The sequence below is a fragment of the Dreissena polymorpha genome, chromosome 2 (assembly GCF_020536995.1).
Source record: "Dreissena polymorpha isolate Duluth1 chromosome 2, UMN_Dpol_1.0, whole genome shotgun sequence".
Classification (NCBI taxonomy): Eukaryota; Metazoa; Mollusca; class Bivalvia; order Myida; family Dreissenidae; genus Dreissena; species Dreissena polymorpha.
In genome coordinates this window covers 34,911,192-34,929,499 of record NC_068356.1, presented here as the reverse complement: position 1 = coordinate 34,929,499, position 18,308 = coordinate 34,911,192, and the positions used below count along the sequence as shown (strand labels likewise).

The 18,308-nt window shown below is 36.4% G+C and overlaps 2 protein-coding genes across 5 annotated transcripts in view; both read left to right on the top strand.

Moving 5' to 3' along the window:
• The window catches only part of LOC127866580 (growth hormone-inducible transmembrane protein-like), a 96,892-nt gene that overhangs the window by 13,204 nt on the left and 65,380 nt on the right, over window positions 1-18,308 (top strand). The gene's annotated exons all lie outside the window — the stretch shown is intronic.
• Window positions 1-18,308, top strand: part of LOC127866574 (paladin-like) — a 63,006-nt gene that overhangs the window by 42,086 nt on the left and 2,612 nt on the right. For all 4 annotated transcript variants that reach the window (XM_052407197.1, XM_052407199.1, XM_052407196.1 and 1 more), the window contains exons 10-18: window positions 365-466; window positions 3,889-3,984; window positions 7,473-7,607; window positions 9,474-9,596; window positions 9,961-10,140; window positions 13,091-13,141; window positions 14,548-14,697; window positions 15,636-15,791; window positions 17,560-17,640. In XM_052407197.1, coding sequence (XP_052263157.1) covers window positions 365-466; window positions 3,889-3,984; window positions 7,473-7,607; window positions 9,474-9,596; window positions 9,961-10,140; window positions 13,091-13,141; window positions 14,548-14,697; window positions 15,636-15,791; window positions 17,560-17,640 — 1,074 coding nt within the window. The remainder of the gene's footprint in view (window positions 1-364; window positions 467-3,888; window positions 3,985-7,472; window positions 7,608-9,473; window positions 9,597-9,960; window positions 10,141-13,090; window positions 13,142-14,547; window positions 14,698-15,635; window positions 15,792-17,559; window positions 17,641-18,308) is intronic.

Below are 18,308 nucleotides of genomic sequence, written 5' to 3'. Positions count from 1 at the left end.
ACGGTAACCAATAGAAACACCCCCAGACATGTCAAGGATGTGATAGTTATATAGCTGACACTAGTAGCTTCTCTAGAAATCGTTTTGGTATCAGTAAATGAGAAAAACGTGCGTGAAATATTGCTGTTGTGTTTGTTCAATTTGGTAAACATTAACTCCATTGCATGATAACTAATATATAAAAATGCATGTAAATAAGGGTTGTTTACTTCGTGCGTGTTGTCATGTTACAGTCGTTTAATATTATATTATATTATATGATATGGTTTGAATCTTTACATGCTTTACCCTGACGGGCTGACATTCAAAAAGATATGAAGCTGTACATGTGTATTAGTTTGAACCAAACCTTCTTCCCTTACAGGTGGACATGGCGATTGACAACTGCTGCACAAGCCTCAACATCCGGACAGTGATATACGAGACGAAAAAGGCCATGGAGGCACTTCCGGAACAGCAGCCTTTGGTGAGGAGCTTTTCTGTAGACCTGGCCAGCGACGTACGTGGTCATGTTACCAAAACGCGCCTTATGAGTAAAAACAAAGGCTAGATTGAACTTTACCGGTACGCAGTTGTTTACCACTATCGACAAAGCGGGGGTTTGGGGGCGTTAGCCCCCGATACTAAGGAAATATATAGGATAAAAAAGATTATAAGGTGTTGCGTTAGTTGTTATGTGTTAGGTGTTAAGGGTTAGGGTTAGGGTACGCTGTTCGATGTTAAGTGTTGCGTACCGGTAAAGTTCAATCGTCCCAAAACAAAATGACTGCATTATAATAAAAGGAAAAGAGATAAACGGAAGAAAATTATGAGATCCATTGTCATATCACGCGATCAGAATAAGTTCATTTTTAGTGAATTTCGTGAATTACAATATAAAGCAAAGAATGAGTATTAGTATGTTGCAGTAAAACAGTTTTAACCGTATCAATCATGTATAGAATGATATATAATCTAAAACATCATTTAATACACAAAAACTAAAATTCGTTATGTTATATAATTTGTTTATATTCCTGAATAGCAAATATTTAGTTGGGATTTAACTAAGTAGAAAAGCTTGCGCGCATTTTTTATGCCTTCTTTTTCTTCCTTTTTATTTGTGTATTTATTTTGATAAATACAAAACCAATTCCGCAAATGACGGCCCAAAGCCCGCGCTGAAATAGGAGGAAGGTTGGGCGTATGGCTACCTACCATACCCTGTTGAAACCTAATTGCTACAGAAACGCCAAACAGAATAACAACATACATCATTGACCAGAAAGAAGGTGGAGGATGATGCCGGACGGTGAAAGCCAGTGTCAACTTGAAGCTGGCATGCCGAAGACCGTCATCTCCACCAGGACCACAACCACCACAGATACATGGAATGTCCGAACCATGTAAGAGACTGGAAAGACAGCACAAGTGGCCGCAAAGATGAGAAAGTTCAACATCACCTTCCTAGGGATCAGTGGGTCAAGATTGAGCGACTGACTTCCGTTGAGTTACTGTTGTTCTCGGGGCATGAGCAGGAGTATGCAGCACACATCTAGGGAGTAGCCATGATGCTTTCCAAGTCGGCACACAGAGAGCTCATCGGTGGCACGCGCACGGACCACGGATCATGACGGCCTCTTTCCTTACAAAGAAGAAGAGGGTAAACGTGGACATAATCAATTGCTACGCCCCGACGAACGACAGTGAAGATGACGAAAAGGACAACTTTTACAATAGACTGTCAACTACCATACAAGACATACTAAAGAGAAATGCTTATGGCTGACGTTGAGACCAGTGTGGAGCTACTATATCCGGTCTTCAGCAAGATATGGGAAGAAGAAGAAATTCCAACAGAATGGATAGAGGGCTACCTTATCAAGCTCCCCAAGAAAGGCGACCTCAGTTCCTGCTCCAACTACCGGGGAATTACGCTATTGTTCTTCCCAGGCAAGGCGTTCAATCGCATCCTGCTGAACCGAATGAAAGACGCATTAGACCCGCATCTACGTGACCAACAAGCCGGCTTTCGAAAGGAGTGATCGTGCACGGACCAGATCGCAACCTTGCGCATCATTCTAGAACAATCTTTGGAGTGGAATTCGCTTCTGTATGTCAACCTCATCCACTATGAAAGGCGTTCGACTGCATTGACCGGGAGTCCATCTGGAGACTTCTGAAACACTGCGGAGTGCCAGGAAAGATTACCAACATCATGAAGTCGTATAAAGGGGTGATCTGCAGAATCGCTCATCGCAGAAAGCTCACGGACGCCTTCGAAGTGAGAACCTGAGTTAGGCAAGGCTGCTTACTCTCAAATCCCCTTTCCTGCTGGCCATAGACTGGGTAATGAAGACCTCGACGGATCAGAAGCGGAGTGGAATACAATGGACACTCTTGAAACAGTTGGAAGACCTCGACTTTGCGATAATCTGGCTTTTCTTTCCCTCACCCAAAAACAGATGCAGGAAAAGACAAACATAGACTGGGCCTTACCATCAACAGAGAGAAGAGCAAGGTGATCAAGACAAACTCATCCAACAACACACCCATCACAGTCCAATGCGAGGCAACCTGGAAAACCACTGACACCACCATAAAGACAATACAGGTCTTCATTAACACCTGCATCAGGAAGATCCACTAGATCCGCTGGCCAGACAAGATCTCACACGCAGAATTAGAAAGATCAAAGCAGCATCCAGTTGAAGTTGAAGAAGACATCCTTCAGAGACGTTGGCAGTGTATAGGCAACCCCTTTGTAAGCCTATATCCGATGCGACAAGGCAATCTCTCACATGAAACCCCCAGACGAAAAGGAACAGAGGGCGGCCTGGAAACACCTGGCGCCGTTACCTGGGAGCAGATGCTAAGCAGATGGTCAAACATTGGGGCAGCTGGAGAGACTCGCCCAGAAACGGGACGCCTGGGGGAAGTTGGTTTGCGGCCTAGATTTCAGACGGGACCACGGCGAAGATGAGAGATGATGAAATACTCAAAAAACCGAATGTGTGTTACGGGCTATTGAGAAGTGTATAATGTATCATACAGTATTATTAGATATGAATATTAAATTATATTAAAAAAGAACATACCAACTTAATGTATGATTAGAAACTAAGTGGAAACATCATAATAAAATCGCCTGTAAGGCACACAGCTTTCCAGCCTAAGAATAGACAACTCAAGAAATCGATAACTCCCGGATTACAGCCCTTGAAAATTAGCATGCGCCGCCATTACTGTACTGAATAACAATACAGGGGCCTATATGTTTGTATTGGTACATGAACAATAAAAAGAAGTGAAGCGATTATATTCAATATATTTGAAGATATAAATTGTTTCTGTTATCGATTTGATCATCACATAATAGTTCGTATTTTTAAATAAATAGTTGTATTAGTTATTTTGTGATTGATACAAACAAGGTTCATCTGCATTTTTAGGGGCAAAATCTCACTATGAATTAGACCTTGGTCGTCATTTTACATGTTATTTGAAGGTGACGCATGGTATCTTATCTTAATAACGACATCAACACATGTGCAGACTGTGGTGTCACAGACATACCAATTAACACTTTTAATCGATCCTTGGGACATCGTCTCCCACTGAAATATGAGATAGGCCTTCCTTTTTTCAGACCCACTGCAATTTTAAGTAAGACTAAATCCCTCAATTACTATCATCTTACAAATGCATATAATTATATCTATTAATCAAATACAAAATTTGGATCAAGTTGAAATTCTACCGTTATACACGTATAAAAATTGACAAAACTGTCGATAAGAAAAAAAGAACACAATTCAAATGCGAGGAAATGCGATTATTGCAACTGCTTTGTGCAGGCCATTTTGTTTGTATATTACTGATGGCATTTTCTTAATTTATTTTTTATAGAATCCAAGTGCCATTGAGGAGAAGTACACGTTGTGCTGTGACTACCTGAGTCGCTATATGTTCCTCATCTGCTTCAACGCCTATCTTGCTGATCAGGTACGTAGCTTACCGCCGCAAATCTTGACCACCTTTTCACGTGTGACTATCGTTTACTCAGAACTATTCATGTAAATATTGTTTTTATTGTTGTTGATCGAAACTCGTAAAGAGCACGACTTCAATCTTCTTATGCATGTCCGCATTATAAATTTTGAAATTGTCGACAGATACTAGATAACATAAACATTCAAAATATATATTCCGAAATACAAGTTGTTCAATTTGAAGATACATTTAAGTTAGTGCTGATTTGTTTTCTGTCTGGTAACGATCTCAGACTTCATAGGCCATCCTGATAATGTGTCAGTGCCATTATGGAATTATATTAAGCTGCTGAAATACTGGTCTACAGAGAATTCCGACAGAATAAATATACTGTTCATTGTTTTTTCATGCTCAAAAGGTGCTATGCGAAAATGTTTATTCCCCTGACGAGCGTCTGGTACGTTTCTTACATTCCCTTAAATGATATCCTCTCATGTTAAGCTTTTGACTCACAAATAAGTAACTAGTAAGTTACGATGAAAGCAATACAATCTATTTAATGCATTTTGCTTTGAACCTGACTAAATTCAGCGAAATCATGTAAACGCATTTTGCTGTATACAACAAAGACGTCCAACGTCGGATCAGTAAGAAAAATGGAGCGCAAACGTAAATTACTTTGACATTAAATCGCGTTTGATTGTCGAATTATAAGGAATGATGTTATACCAGTTGATCATACGAGTGTCGTCATCATTATCATTTAAGAAGCCGCTATAAAACAATAACATTGTGTATAATTTATTTAATCACTTGTTTTATAAACAGTCTATCCTGAGAACAGCGGTCAATCATTGGAACTGGCCAAATTGGCCGCTATAGTCTGGTGGTCGCTTTTATCAGGTTTTCATTATTGACATGATTGGTCAGTTGGTAGTACCACTAGGTAGGTCATTACCTCATCCAGTCGTTTGCACACAGTGTAATGTAACCGAATGCTCATTACAAATGAAGACATATTATAACATACATTATTCCTTTTGAATAATACAAATGAATATCTTATAAATTTATTTAAATGCATGCACAATGTTAAACTTATGAATTATCAACGATTATATTGTTTTTAATCCGGGGGTCGAGTTATATTGCCATGCAGCAAGAAATGATGGTTATTAGGTAAACTAATATCTTCTTATACTATCAGTATCTGCACAGCAATATAACTCGACCACCAACGAGAGATATGCTGACTACGAATACATACGGAATATTATGCTAGTCAATTGTTCCAAGAGTTTGTATTCAGTCGAGTGGGTGACGTATCACACAAGAGGCGGAGCCTTGAGTTTGATGCGAAATAGCACAAGCCACGAGACTGAATACAAACTCATGGAACAATTGGCTAGCGTAATATTGCTTTTATTATATACAACAACTTACGAAAACAGTTAAGATTATTTTTTCGCTTGAACAAAACTGACAAAACAATGACTAAAACGGTACGCCATTGTTTATTTAAGACGCGTATGAATACAATTGATCTAAATTACCGTGTAAACATTTGAACCGGGAAAAACACAAGACTCCGACACGCTTTCCTTAATTTCATTGTTAATCCAATGTTTATAACAATTTAGTTGACAACTTTGAATATGATGTTTATAACAAAAGCGTTGAAACGATATGCACTTTCACTTCTATTCTTTCACTTTTTTATCGAAACTTAGTTTAAACCACACTATTGTATTGTATTATTATCGAAATTAACATTTATTCATGATAAACACACACTCCGTTTTGCATTCGTTTGATGTTTTAAACAAATAGTTAACTGTTAAAAAACACCACGTCCGGCATGTCCTTAAATTCCAGAGAGTTAAAATAAAACTATTGTGTTTCGTCACAGAAATGACGTCACATGATATACAACGTAATATATTTCGTCTATAGGGGTTTCCTATTTTCGGTGTGCATAATGTGACGTCATTAAATGGGTCGGTAGTCCGGCTAGTATGGAAATACGGAATTTGGAAACAGCGAGTAGCGTAATACGGGATTTTTTATTTCAACGATTGATACAACCTGTATTTTGTTAAAAGCATTAAACAGGTATATAATACAATTTATGTATCCCCATACCACGTATGGATCCGTCGTATATTTTGGTGATTAGTTACCGTTCCGAAACGATTTGCATCAGAGGAGATGATTCTGATGTGTCTAACAATGTTAAATATTGAAATATGAAAAATGGATACAATATCCGACTGTTGCGAGTATGAATTTCGACGAAACTGCGAAATGCTAACCACATTGACTATCTAGGTCAGCAATAGGAAAATTATTCCGGGACGGATTCCAAAACAATAATCTATATTAAGTTCAAATTGTCCATAAATAATATGTGTCGGTCGTAAAGCATTAAGCTTTTTGTGAGAACATGTCTCCAAGAAGAACATAGATGTGAATAATCAAAACGACTTTCCACTTTAGGCTCCTTTTTGACAGTTTTCCTGTCAATTTATGTGTCACCGGACAAAAAGTTAATGATTTTAAGCGTTCAGGATTCATAACTTGGTTTTACCGGGCGCGTTATTTGTTAACTGACAGGGTTCGGATTTAGCATATCATAATCAGTCACCTCAATAAGATTCTATAGCCGCAGATTTGAGTGTTAACTTTTCGCTACTCTAAATGACTACCTCCTTACCGCTTTAAACAGGTTAAAATGGCTTTCGAAGTGAAAAAAAAACCGGCCGTTGGCCGCATACCCAGGTAACCGTTATACACAGGTGTAATCAAAAATTATTTTGATCGGGAATAATCTAGAGAGCTTGCAGTAAGCAGTACTTTTAATAATGTTTTTCCTCGCGAGTGGATCTATGTATATATGATATTGAGAAATAAATTGTTGTGCAAACATTTAGTTGATTCTTACGAGAAGCTTTTTCATCTCGGTGTGTTCTCAATTGAAAACATACTTCATGAGTCACAAGTGCTCAATAGTAAAACACAGTCACACACACACACACACACACACACACACACACACACACACACACACACACACACACACACACACACACACACACACACACACACACACACACACACACACACACACACACACACACACACACACACACACACACACACACACACACACACACACACACACACACACACACACACACACACACACACACACACACACACACACACACACACACACACACACACACACACACACACACACACACACACACACACACACACACACACACACACACACACACACACACACACACACACACACACACACACACACACACACACACACACACACACACACACACACACACACACACACACACACACACACACACAAACACACACACACACAATAAACCAGTGTGCCGAATAACCTAATGCCTGCATTATATAATGAAAGGGACATTTGCTAATTCATACCTACTCACTGTCATAATCTATTTCAGTACGAGGTACACTTCCGGCTGGGATTTAGCAAGTGGATGAGCCGGCATCCTGAGTTGAATCACATTCGGTGTATTATGGCACTGCCTGTGTACAACACCAGCCTTTCTTTGCTCAGCTCTGGCCGCCATTGTCTGGTAAGACCCTGGTGTTTCAGAATATGTTGCACCATTTTAATAAAAGGTAAATACCTAACCATTTGAGTCGAAGGTATATGCCGTACCATTTAGGTCAAAGGTATATGCCGTTCCATTTGAGATTAAGAACATGCCGTACCATTTGCGTAAAATGAAGATGCCGTGTCATTTTAATTAAAGCATATGCCGTACCGTTTGAGTCAAAAGTATATTCCGTACTAGTTGAGTCATAAGTATATGCCGTTCCTTTTGAGTCATAGTTATATTCCGTTTCATTTAGGTCAAAGGTATATGCCGTTCCATATGATTAAAAAAGTAAATGACGTTCCATTTAGGTCAAAAGTATATGCCGTTCCATTTGAGTGAAAGGTATATGCAGTTCCACTTAAGTCAAAGATATATGCCGTTCCATTTAGGTCAAAGGTATATGTCGTTCCATTTGATTTAAAGAGTATGCCGTACCATTTGCGTTAAAGAAGATTCGGTACCGTTTTATTCAATACATATTCCTTTCCTTTTGATTCAAAAGTATTTGCCGTTTCATTTGAGTCAAGAGTATATGCTGTACCATTGGTGTTTAAAGAATATGCCGATCCGTTTGATTCAAGGCATATGGCGTACCATTTGTGTCAAAAGTATATGCCCAACCGTTAGAGTTAAAAAAAGATGCCGCGCTGTTTGATTCAAAAGTATATGCCGTTCAATTTAAGTCAATATTTATAGACTTGTCATTTGAGACAAAATTATATGCCGTACAATTAGAGTCAAAAGTATTTGTTGTATCATTTAATTCATAATGATATGATGTATGATGTGAGTAAAAAGCATATGCGTTAAAAGAAAGTTACACGCCGTTTGAGTCAAAAGTATCGTACCACGAGTGTAAAATGTTTGTGCTATACCATTTAAGTCATAAATATATGCCGTGCGATTTGTTTTAAAGTTCTATGCCGTACCATTTTAGTCAACAGTTAGTGCCGCACCATGTGAGTCAAAAGTATATGCCGTTCCATTTGAGTCAAAAGTATATGCCCTACCATTAGAGTTAAAATTAGATGATGTACCGTTTGAGTAAAAAGTGTATGCCGTTTCATTTAAGTCAAAAGTATATGCAATACCGTTTGAGTTAAAAGTATATACAGTTTCATTTGAATCAAAAGCACGTTACATGCCATTTGAGTCAAATGTATAGTCCATTACATGAGAGTCAAAAGTATGAACTATACCTTTTAAGTCATGCATATATGCCGAGTGATTTGAGTAAAAGGTCAATGCCGTACCATTTTATCCAACAGTAAATGCAGAACCATGCTAGTCAAAATTATATGCCGTTCCATTTGAGTCAAAAGTAAATGCCGTACCATTAGATGTGACAGTAGATGCTGTACTGTTTGGGTCAAACGTATATGCCGCTCCATTTGGGTCAAAAGTATATACAATACCGTTTGAGTTAAAAGTATATGCCCTTCCGTTTGAGTCAAAAGTTTAATGCCCTTCCGTTTGAGTCAAAAGCATATGCGCATCCATTTGAGTCAAATGTATATGATGTATCAAATGAGTCAAAAGTAAATGATGAACGTTTCGAGGTGTGTATGATGTATCAAATTAGTCAAAATAATATTACGTACCTTATAAGTCAAAATAATATGCCGTACCATTTTAGTCAAATGAGTATATGGTGTACCTTTAGAATCAGAAGTAGCTATAAACACAACGGTATAAAACAATTATCTTATTTGCCTTAAGCTGTTTTGTGTAGATCTACTTTTAAAAGAAACGGTAGTGCATACATATATATTATTAGTTGGTGTGTGTTAACCCATTTGTAAGTCGAACGGTACGGCATTATGCGGTGTCTGCCCTCAGGTGTCGGACAACTATGTCGGCCTTGACCTTCTTGGTTCCCAGATGGACGTGCGAGTCGCCAACTTCCGAAAGATCAACATCAAGCCCATACCCGTGTACGGTATGGCACAGCCCACAAGCGATGTGAGTACGTCATTGTAACATTTGCTAGATTTACCATGGATTCCAAAAGGATTTTGCCAAAAAGCTATCACCAGCCTATGTAGTCTTTACGGTCACGGTTTAATTTTTTTTTTGCAATTTGTCTTTTGTGTGATTTTTATTATCGGATACTAGAGTAGTATATGAAATCTACACGCGTATATTTTGCATGAATTATTAACGTGAGTTTTCTGTGAGATAATAGCAACGATAAAATACTAAACGTCAGTGAAAATATATTCCGAATTGAATATAATCCTACTATATAAATCGTATGGTGCTAAAAATCAATATTTTATGTTCTAGCCTCTCAACGAAAATGTGCAAAAAATATCTTCTTTAACAGGGTCTCTCAAAAGTGGTGAATCACTTGCTAAACATGAAAGTGCGTCACACGCACGTGGTGGTGGTCAACTTACGCAATGACGTTATTATTGAACTGGACAGGGCCACCTACAGTGTGCGAGACGCCGATAAGAAGGATGAGCCAATCATATTTCCGGGCTTCAGCCGAACCGAATTAGAAGTAAGGGAATGTATTCATGTTTGTGTAATTTAGACGTCGAGAGCTCAAAGATTTTCCGGCATTTCTGTTTCACCCAACAGTTAAACACATATAACAGTAATTTATAAAATACCTCGTCACAAGTACATACTATTATTCGTTTAAACATTTGACGCTACACATATTGCACACCATAATCCGAGCGTAAATACAATAATTTTTCGGCGTAAGCTGCATAAGCCAGCTTTTCACCTTAGCCTGACCTTAGTAAGTGTCCAATAAAATTCCAATAAAATTTCCCGCGGCTAGGTACGAATGAATACACTTCATTTATTCCATTGGCTGATTTGAGTATACCACCAGAACATTGGAAACATATCCGCGTCTTTGTAACACTGTTTTACTGTATGAAACAATTTTATCTCGAATGAAAAGGCTTAATAGATAGAACAGTTTTACACTCAATTCTCGACATCAATACAGTTTGTGCGTACACCTTTTATTTTCAGAGTATTACCAGCGCAAGAGCGTTTATACTTAAAAGGCTATGTTCTCATATTTAGTACTTACTTCCTTATTCCTGTCAACATGTTAACATGTAAAAGTATAAAGAGCAATGGAAGCGAGGCCTCACTTTAAAGCATTGCATTTCAACCCGCGAGGTATATCGGGTCAATTCGCGGACAATCAGAGTTTATATACAGGTCATCACCGGAGTTGGCGGCCAGTAAAATAATCGTTATATAATAAAGACGCTATCCGTGAACTAGGTGACCTGGAATTTTCTTTAGACCATAAATATGTTAAATGAAGATATTCAGCAATATAATTATGGTATGTAAATAATAGATTCTTAATGTGTTTTCAACAATACAATGATAAATATTATTGTTGATAAATTTAACAATAATTATTCGTCCATATTGCCTAATGTACTAAAGTGATATTATGAGCATGTAACAGTTTATAGGTGTCTATCGCAACCGTTGATTATTTTTGATGTTTCTACTTCATATACACTTATATTAATTAATGCAGCATCATCATACTAAAACAATATACCAGAAAGAGAAAAATAATGCATTTGAATATCAACCGTACTTTCGTTTGACAACTGATCATGCGTTTACGAGTTGAACCTAAATTTAGTTTTAGTGCAGATTTGTTCATACGACACAAAGACACGAAATTGTTTTACGGATCATTTCAGCTTACAGGACTGGGTGGGTCACGTAAGAATATCGAATATAAAATATATTTTTATAAACAACTGGTAGCAAGGTGAGTTGCAGATAATTAATCAGTAACCACATTTTAACTAACTATTTTGACCTGTTAATTCTTTTCAGCTCAATTCAACAGAGCAAAATGCCCATAATATCACTTTAAGCATTAGCACGATGATAATTGATACTGTTAATAATCGAATCAAATAGCAATGCCCGACAAACCACTAAAACAGGTTTGTTCGAAGAACGCGCCTATAAATACGGATACTTCTCGTGTGGCCGGTTGACTCATATGTTTAAATTTCACTTCCATTCTTCTTTTGGTTTTCTGTTTTGTATCTATAGGTTTATGACCAGCAATATGTTATAATGTAAAATAAGCCGCGAAAACTCCCCGTAACATCCCGTACTGCGTGTGATGCAGCTAAGAACTGCACAGAAAAAGACATTCGCTATCCTTGATCTCATTCATTAAACTATTTACGCCGTTTATCTTTTTTAAAGATATTTCTTGTTTAGTTTCTCTTAATTGTCGGAAACCTGTATTAGTGTCTCTTAATTTCCGGACATCTGTATTTTTTGAGTATTTTGAGTATCTAATTTTTCGGACAGGAAACAAAATATTTTGAAGTGTCCGAAAACTTCGAGTAATTACGGTAATCCTCGTAAAAAATTTATCTTCTTTGGCTAAATGTCAATAATTTATCTTATATACCCGTTTTATGTTGATTCATTTATCATATATGTTCGTTTTATGTTGATTCATTTATAATATATGCTCGTTTTATGTTGATTCATTTATAATATATGCTCGTTTTATGTTGATTCATTTATAATATATGCTCGTTTTATGTGGATTTTGACATCAGCAATCTACATACATGTTTTTTTTAATTAACCACTTGACTGACATAATCTCAGGAAGATACTTGTTAAAGAAAATAGAGATGGTGTGTTTACATTCATCTGGAACTGCCGGCTCACAGTATGAATTGCATAAATGTTACATACTTACGAATGTATTACATGTCATTTGTTATTCAATGTTCTCATTATGTAGACTCGGACGACCTGGATAGACAATGAGTTGCATTTTATTTGTGTTGATATGAACTTTCCTCATTCTGGTGTGTCTGTTAGTCACTTTATGTATGTCTTCAAAGTCGCCAAATTTGTTTGCTACATAACTTGTCGAAATAAATGTGAGTAAACATAAAAGAGAATACAGTAGCACAGTCAGTTCGAATAAGGTGAGCAATAAAGAACCACATTGGCCTGTTGTTTAAAAAGATAATCGTGTTTCTATTCGCTATTAAAAGGTGTTTTACTGTACCATTTTACTAGTAAATATTTATCATTAATCATCGTGTTATTCTGCGCTGAGATGCCATATGATTGCACTCGTGTCATCAAGACAATAAAGGGCATCCTGTGCCTTAACATGGCTTTCCTTGCAAATATATCTTTGACATTTAGCCTACACTACAGTAGCCACATAGCATAACTAGTGGATCGCCTAAACACCTAAAGTTGATTGCAAGGTAATTTCAAACTGTGTCGTTCTCATTTTTTGTATAGTAATATAAATATAATGAATATGCCAAACATCCGGTCCGAGGAGTTTGACTCTGCTATTATTCAATGATTTACTGAACTCATCGGAATCTGTAAAATATCGAACGTAGACCTTTTTTTCAAACGTCAACATAAATGTGTTACCCGATGATTTATCACTCTTTCAGGACAGTGAGGAAGGACTCAAGAAAAATATGCGGCGTCAGAAAACATTCCAGGTATAGTAATAACCACTTATTATAGCAATCCACAAAGATACGGCTTTGATAGAAATATATAATTATATATGTCCGCCATAATTTCGATATTTATATTCCGCTTTAAGCCATTTTAAACATATTGTGTACAATTAATTTAAATTATACCTTAAATCCTTAATTGTGTGGAATGGATGGGAATATATGACACGTTTTGAATCGACGTATTGCGTTGAACAATAGATAGAAAATAGCCTTACTTCAAAATGCCCTTACATAATTATTTACTCATAATTGTATAAATAAGATATAGTTAGTCAGTTTTATTTATTGATGCTGTTCATGCTTAGCTTAATCAAGAAATGTCTCTGAAAAAGATAATGGTCACTAAACTAAATACAATTTACGAGCATCTAGTTACCGTTGCTTTTCCGATCATATTATATACAATGCATTAGTCTTGCAAATCAAAATTAACGGTACGCAAATGAAACATTGCGTCAATTACATATTTTCGACGCATATGAAACATCTTTTACTTAATTCGCTTATTCTTAACTCAAATAAAATTAATTAACATTAACAGAAGAAGTTGAAAGAAAGACGAAAGTATAACTAATTCTTAAACGAAATTCAGACACAAGTCCAATATAGATCAATATCATCAGTAAAATTTGAAATATCAATTCTTTGATGCGTTCATTTGTATAAGCACGATATTATTTTCAAGCTTTTTTGTGAATGATTAATTAATTCATGGGGGCCATAGTCGGTTTAGACAATAAAAAATTGCAGCTAGTAAAATCTCCATACATTAAGATATTAATATTTAGCCGTTTTATTAACAAAAACTTAAATTAACCAATTTTGTCAACATGTACTTTTCAAATTTATGATCGATGGTATAATGTGATTTTAAAATATTCTTACTTTTTTATATACCCTTTGTGTTGTTCAATGAACTCAGTTGCGTGTTGTTGCTATGATACGAGTGATAGCTTGTTTAGGAAAATACCAGTTGTGTGCCGATAAACTAAGCATAGCGTGATGTTCGTAAGTTAATGATGGAAACGGAATGTTATTATAGTTAGATGAAACTATTTATGATATCAGACATGGTTAAATTAGCAACTATCTGAAGAATAAAAAATCAAACAAAATCAAAAAAAGAGAAATAAATGACATAAAACAAACTTTTTGAATAATAAAGGCATATAAGTTGCACAAAGTTGTTCAATGTCAATAGAAAATAATACAAACTCACAATGAGAAGTATTGTCAAACTTGCGATGTAAGTCTTGTACATTTTACTTTATATGCACATAACGCGTTATTCCCGATCCGACGTGCTGATCGTGTGTGTTTTACAAGTACGCTCCTATTTGTTCCCCGCCGCACGTAATGCACGTGTTTGTTTTCCGTTGCAGCTGTACAACGAGTTGTGTGACCCGTGCGTTGAGCGCGAGATACTGAGCGCTTACACTGTGTTAGACCTTGCCGAGAACCAACGTCTTCAGACGCTTGATATGACCTACATCCGAGTGCCGCTCATGTGCGAGGAGTCACCCACGGAGAAGGTAACCTTAAGAATTATAAACAGGTTTCGCGAACACGATTTCAGCCATAAATATCGTCTCAACCTAAAGTATTGTACCATAAGAATGTTTGGTAGACTGGAGCTTCCATTCAATGGCTCTAGAATTAAGGATTAAGTCGAAGAGTAACCTTAACGAAACGTAACGTGAAATCATAAACATAAAACTGTATATAGGACAGAAACCAGTTATCACTATACAATGAGGATTTTCTGAGGTATATAACATATTAGTGATAAATAAATAAATATATATATATATATATATATATATATATATATATATATATATATATATATATATATATATATATATGGTATTTTTCTAAATACATGCCTTGTAATACAAAATATTTTGAATTGTAATGTTCAGTAAAGACAGCACGTTATTTTGGTCACTTGCAAATATAGTCAGTTTGCCTGGTTTCGTCCCCAGGTGGTAAGCGTGTGACTATGATATTAATTAGTGAAATTATCATTTTGAATGATAAATAATCATATTATAACGAAAAATCAACTTTTCTGAAAAAAATATTTCACTATCAAATATATATATATATTAGTATAGTATTTTAACATTAATTTTAATACAATCAATGCCTTCTCTAACAAATAAACGGAGCAAATAGTACAACACAATTGCTAGTAAAATACAATCGACAATGAAATACTTTAATTTTACTTTAACTTCACAAAACTACAAACGCACCTATGAAAATGTGCATCATTCGTCCCTTCACTGATAAATAAAAGTGTGTGTCGCCTCCTCACTCAGTGTCATTTACATACACATTGATCGCATTTTCAAATTGACTTTTTATGGTTTAGAGTGCATTATTGTCAGATCCAAAACACATTATTACGACGCATATTGTGATGTTCTATTCATTACTCTAGCCAAGATCGTTGTGTAACTTGCAGGACATAGATGCATTAAAAGATGTAGTATGTAATCACTGTAAGGAGGAGAAGTTGAAAAACAACACAGACGTGGCCTTTGTGTTCTTCTGCCGAACGGGAAAGAGTCGCTCAACGTTCGCCATGGCGATTGCGGGCCTTATTATGTGCCACCAGAAGGTAGAGTCAACATTGTGGCGCGTGTTTGTGACATGCGAATTGTATACGTATACGTCTACGTGACACGTGCTTGTGTTTTTCATGTGTACATATGTATATGATACATGTGAATGCGTGCGGGACGTGCTTGGGTGTATATCTACTGCATGTTTCGTGTGTGATACAAATACTTGCAGGCGATATGTTCATTGAATGGTGACATGTGTATGTTAATTTGACACGTATAAGAACGCCATTAAGTGTCATGCGTTTGTATATGTGACACATGCATATATCAATGACTGTCTGCATATCTGTATATCTGTTAATATATGCGACATGTGCATTTATAAAAGGCGTTTTAATATATATGACACGTGCATTTATAAAGACTTAAGTCTGAAAATTGCATGTATTTGCCCATATAAGAAATAAACGGGCAGTGGTCAAGTTAACGTTACACATTTTACATAAACACTCTTAATACCGAGGCTGAAGTTCATATGAAAAGGACACCTAACCCATATCATTTCCATCATCGCGTAATTTAGATGAGTTATATCACTATGACGATGACATTAATCAAACGACTGTCTTTCTGAAAAATTTAATGTCCTGTCACGATATTAAAATGGGATTTTTGCTATCGGACAGAGTGATGTGTTCGAAGGTTTGCGTGTTCTGTATAAAATCAAAAAGAGTAGACCAGGTCATACTAAGTCATGTACATAAGGTTAAAAATGGCCTTGCACCAGAGTATATGGGTGAGCATTTTAAGCCATTGTCTAGTGTGCATAATCGTTGTACTAGGTCCAATATGGTAGCTCAGCCAGAATCTGATCATTTTGCTGATAATTTTACATTTGTAGACTCTGGTCGTTTTTCCAAATCAAGAGTAGGTAGTTTTGGTTCTTAAACATTTACAAATAATGGTATCAATTTAAGGAACAATCTTCCACAAAACATCATAGATGTATCTAAACCTAATCATTTCAAGGAAGCCATCAAAAACACTTTTTACAGTCTTTATAGATTTGTATAGTATAATTTTTAGTATGAATTTTATGTTCTTTTAAAAACTGTAATGCATTTTTTAAGTCTTATGATCATTATGATGCAATGATCTCATATTTATTTATTTTTTTTATTTTCAAACTCTTAGTGTGCTACAAAGTGTGTTTATTAACTACATATGCAGTGTGATACTTTCTTAAGCAACTTCTGTGATATAATGTACATGTGATACTATTTGTCATAACTTAATCAGTAATATACTTGATATATTAAACAGTACATATTTGATACATATAAATTATTAAATATTTAATACATGACTGTTTCATGGTTACTGCAACTTATATCAAGGACCACAATGAAAATAAGTGAAAATCGTTTTTCTCTTTTTTTGTGTTATCCTTGGTATTGTGTGTGCATTCCATGGTTTACGATGTATATTGCTGTGATAATATTTTCAATGTTGTCTGCATTATGTAGTAACTATGTTATGTTCATATTTTTACCAAATAAAATCAATCAATCAATCAATCAATCAATCAATCAATCAATCAATCAAATCGCATGATATCAGACCACATTAAGTATGCAGTAATCTGAATATTATGTATTCCTTATCTAAAACCAGCGTCTAAGCCATGGTTTCATCCTTAATGGGAATAATAATAGTTTCAGTCAGTGATTATAGTGCATAGCATTTCCATTTATAAAGGGTATGATTTCAGTTCTTCGACTTCAGATATAATTGCTTTTATTTTATCATCTTTATTTTCAGGGATTCACGAAGGGTTCACAAAAAGGTGAACAAGAACGCATTAGCCTGCCTAACGCTCAGTACACCAAGGGGGAGTTTATTGTAAGTGCATGTATTTTGTTACGGGTCATTGTATCTTTCTCGGAAGATAATGTAAGTTGTATATGCCGGTAATAACCGATACTCTTCAAACCTCTCGAATGAAGGCCGTCTATCACTGAAATAGTTTCAAATTCCCAAATAGTTACATAAAATATGGGCTATTTTGATGTCCCAAGAGAGCTGGTACAGGCAGGGGGGAAGAGATGATCAGTGTTTGACTGAACATCTGCAACAACTGAGAAAAACTGGAAACCGTCAACAGCTTCAAATACCTGGTAGCAATTGCCACGGATGCAGGATCCAAACCTGAAATACTCGCCAGAATTGCTCAGATCACAGAAGCACTCACAAAACTCAAGACCATCTGGAAGGACAGGAACATAGCCCTAAGCTCAGAGATCAGACTGATGTGCGCCCTGGTCCTGTCCATATTTTGTATGCCTGTGAGTCATGGACTTTTACAGCTGACTTGGAGAGAAGGATACAGGCCATGGAAATGAGATGCTTTCGACGACTCCTCGGCATCTCCTACAAGGACCGCATCACAAACGAGGAAGTCCGAAATAGGATCCGGCAAGCCATCGTGCCCCATGCAGAACTACTGACAACTGTGAAAAGACGCAAACTAAAGTGGTATGGGCACGTCTCACGATCGCCTGGGCTTGCCA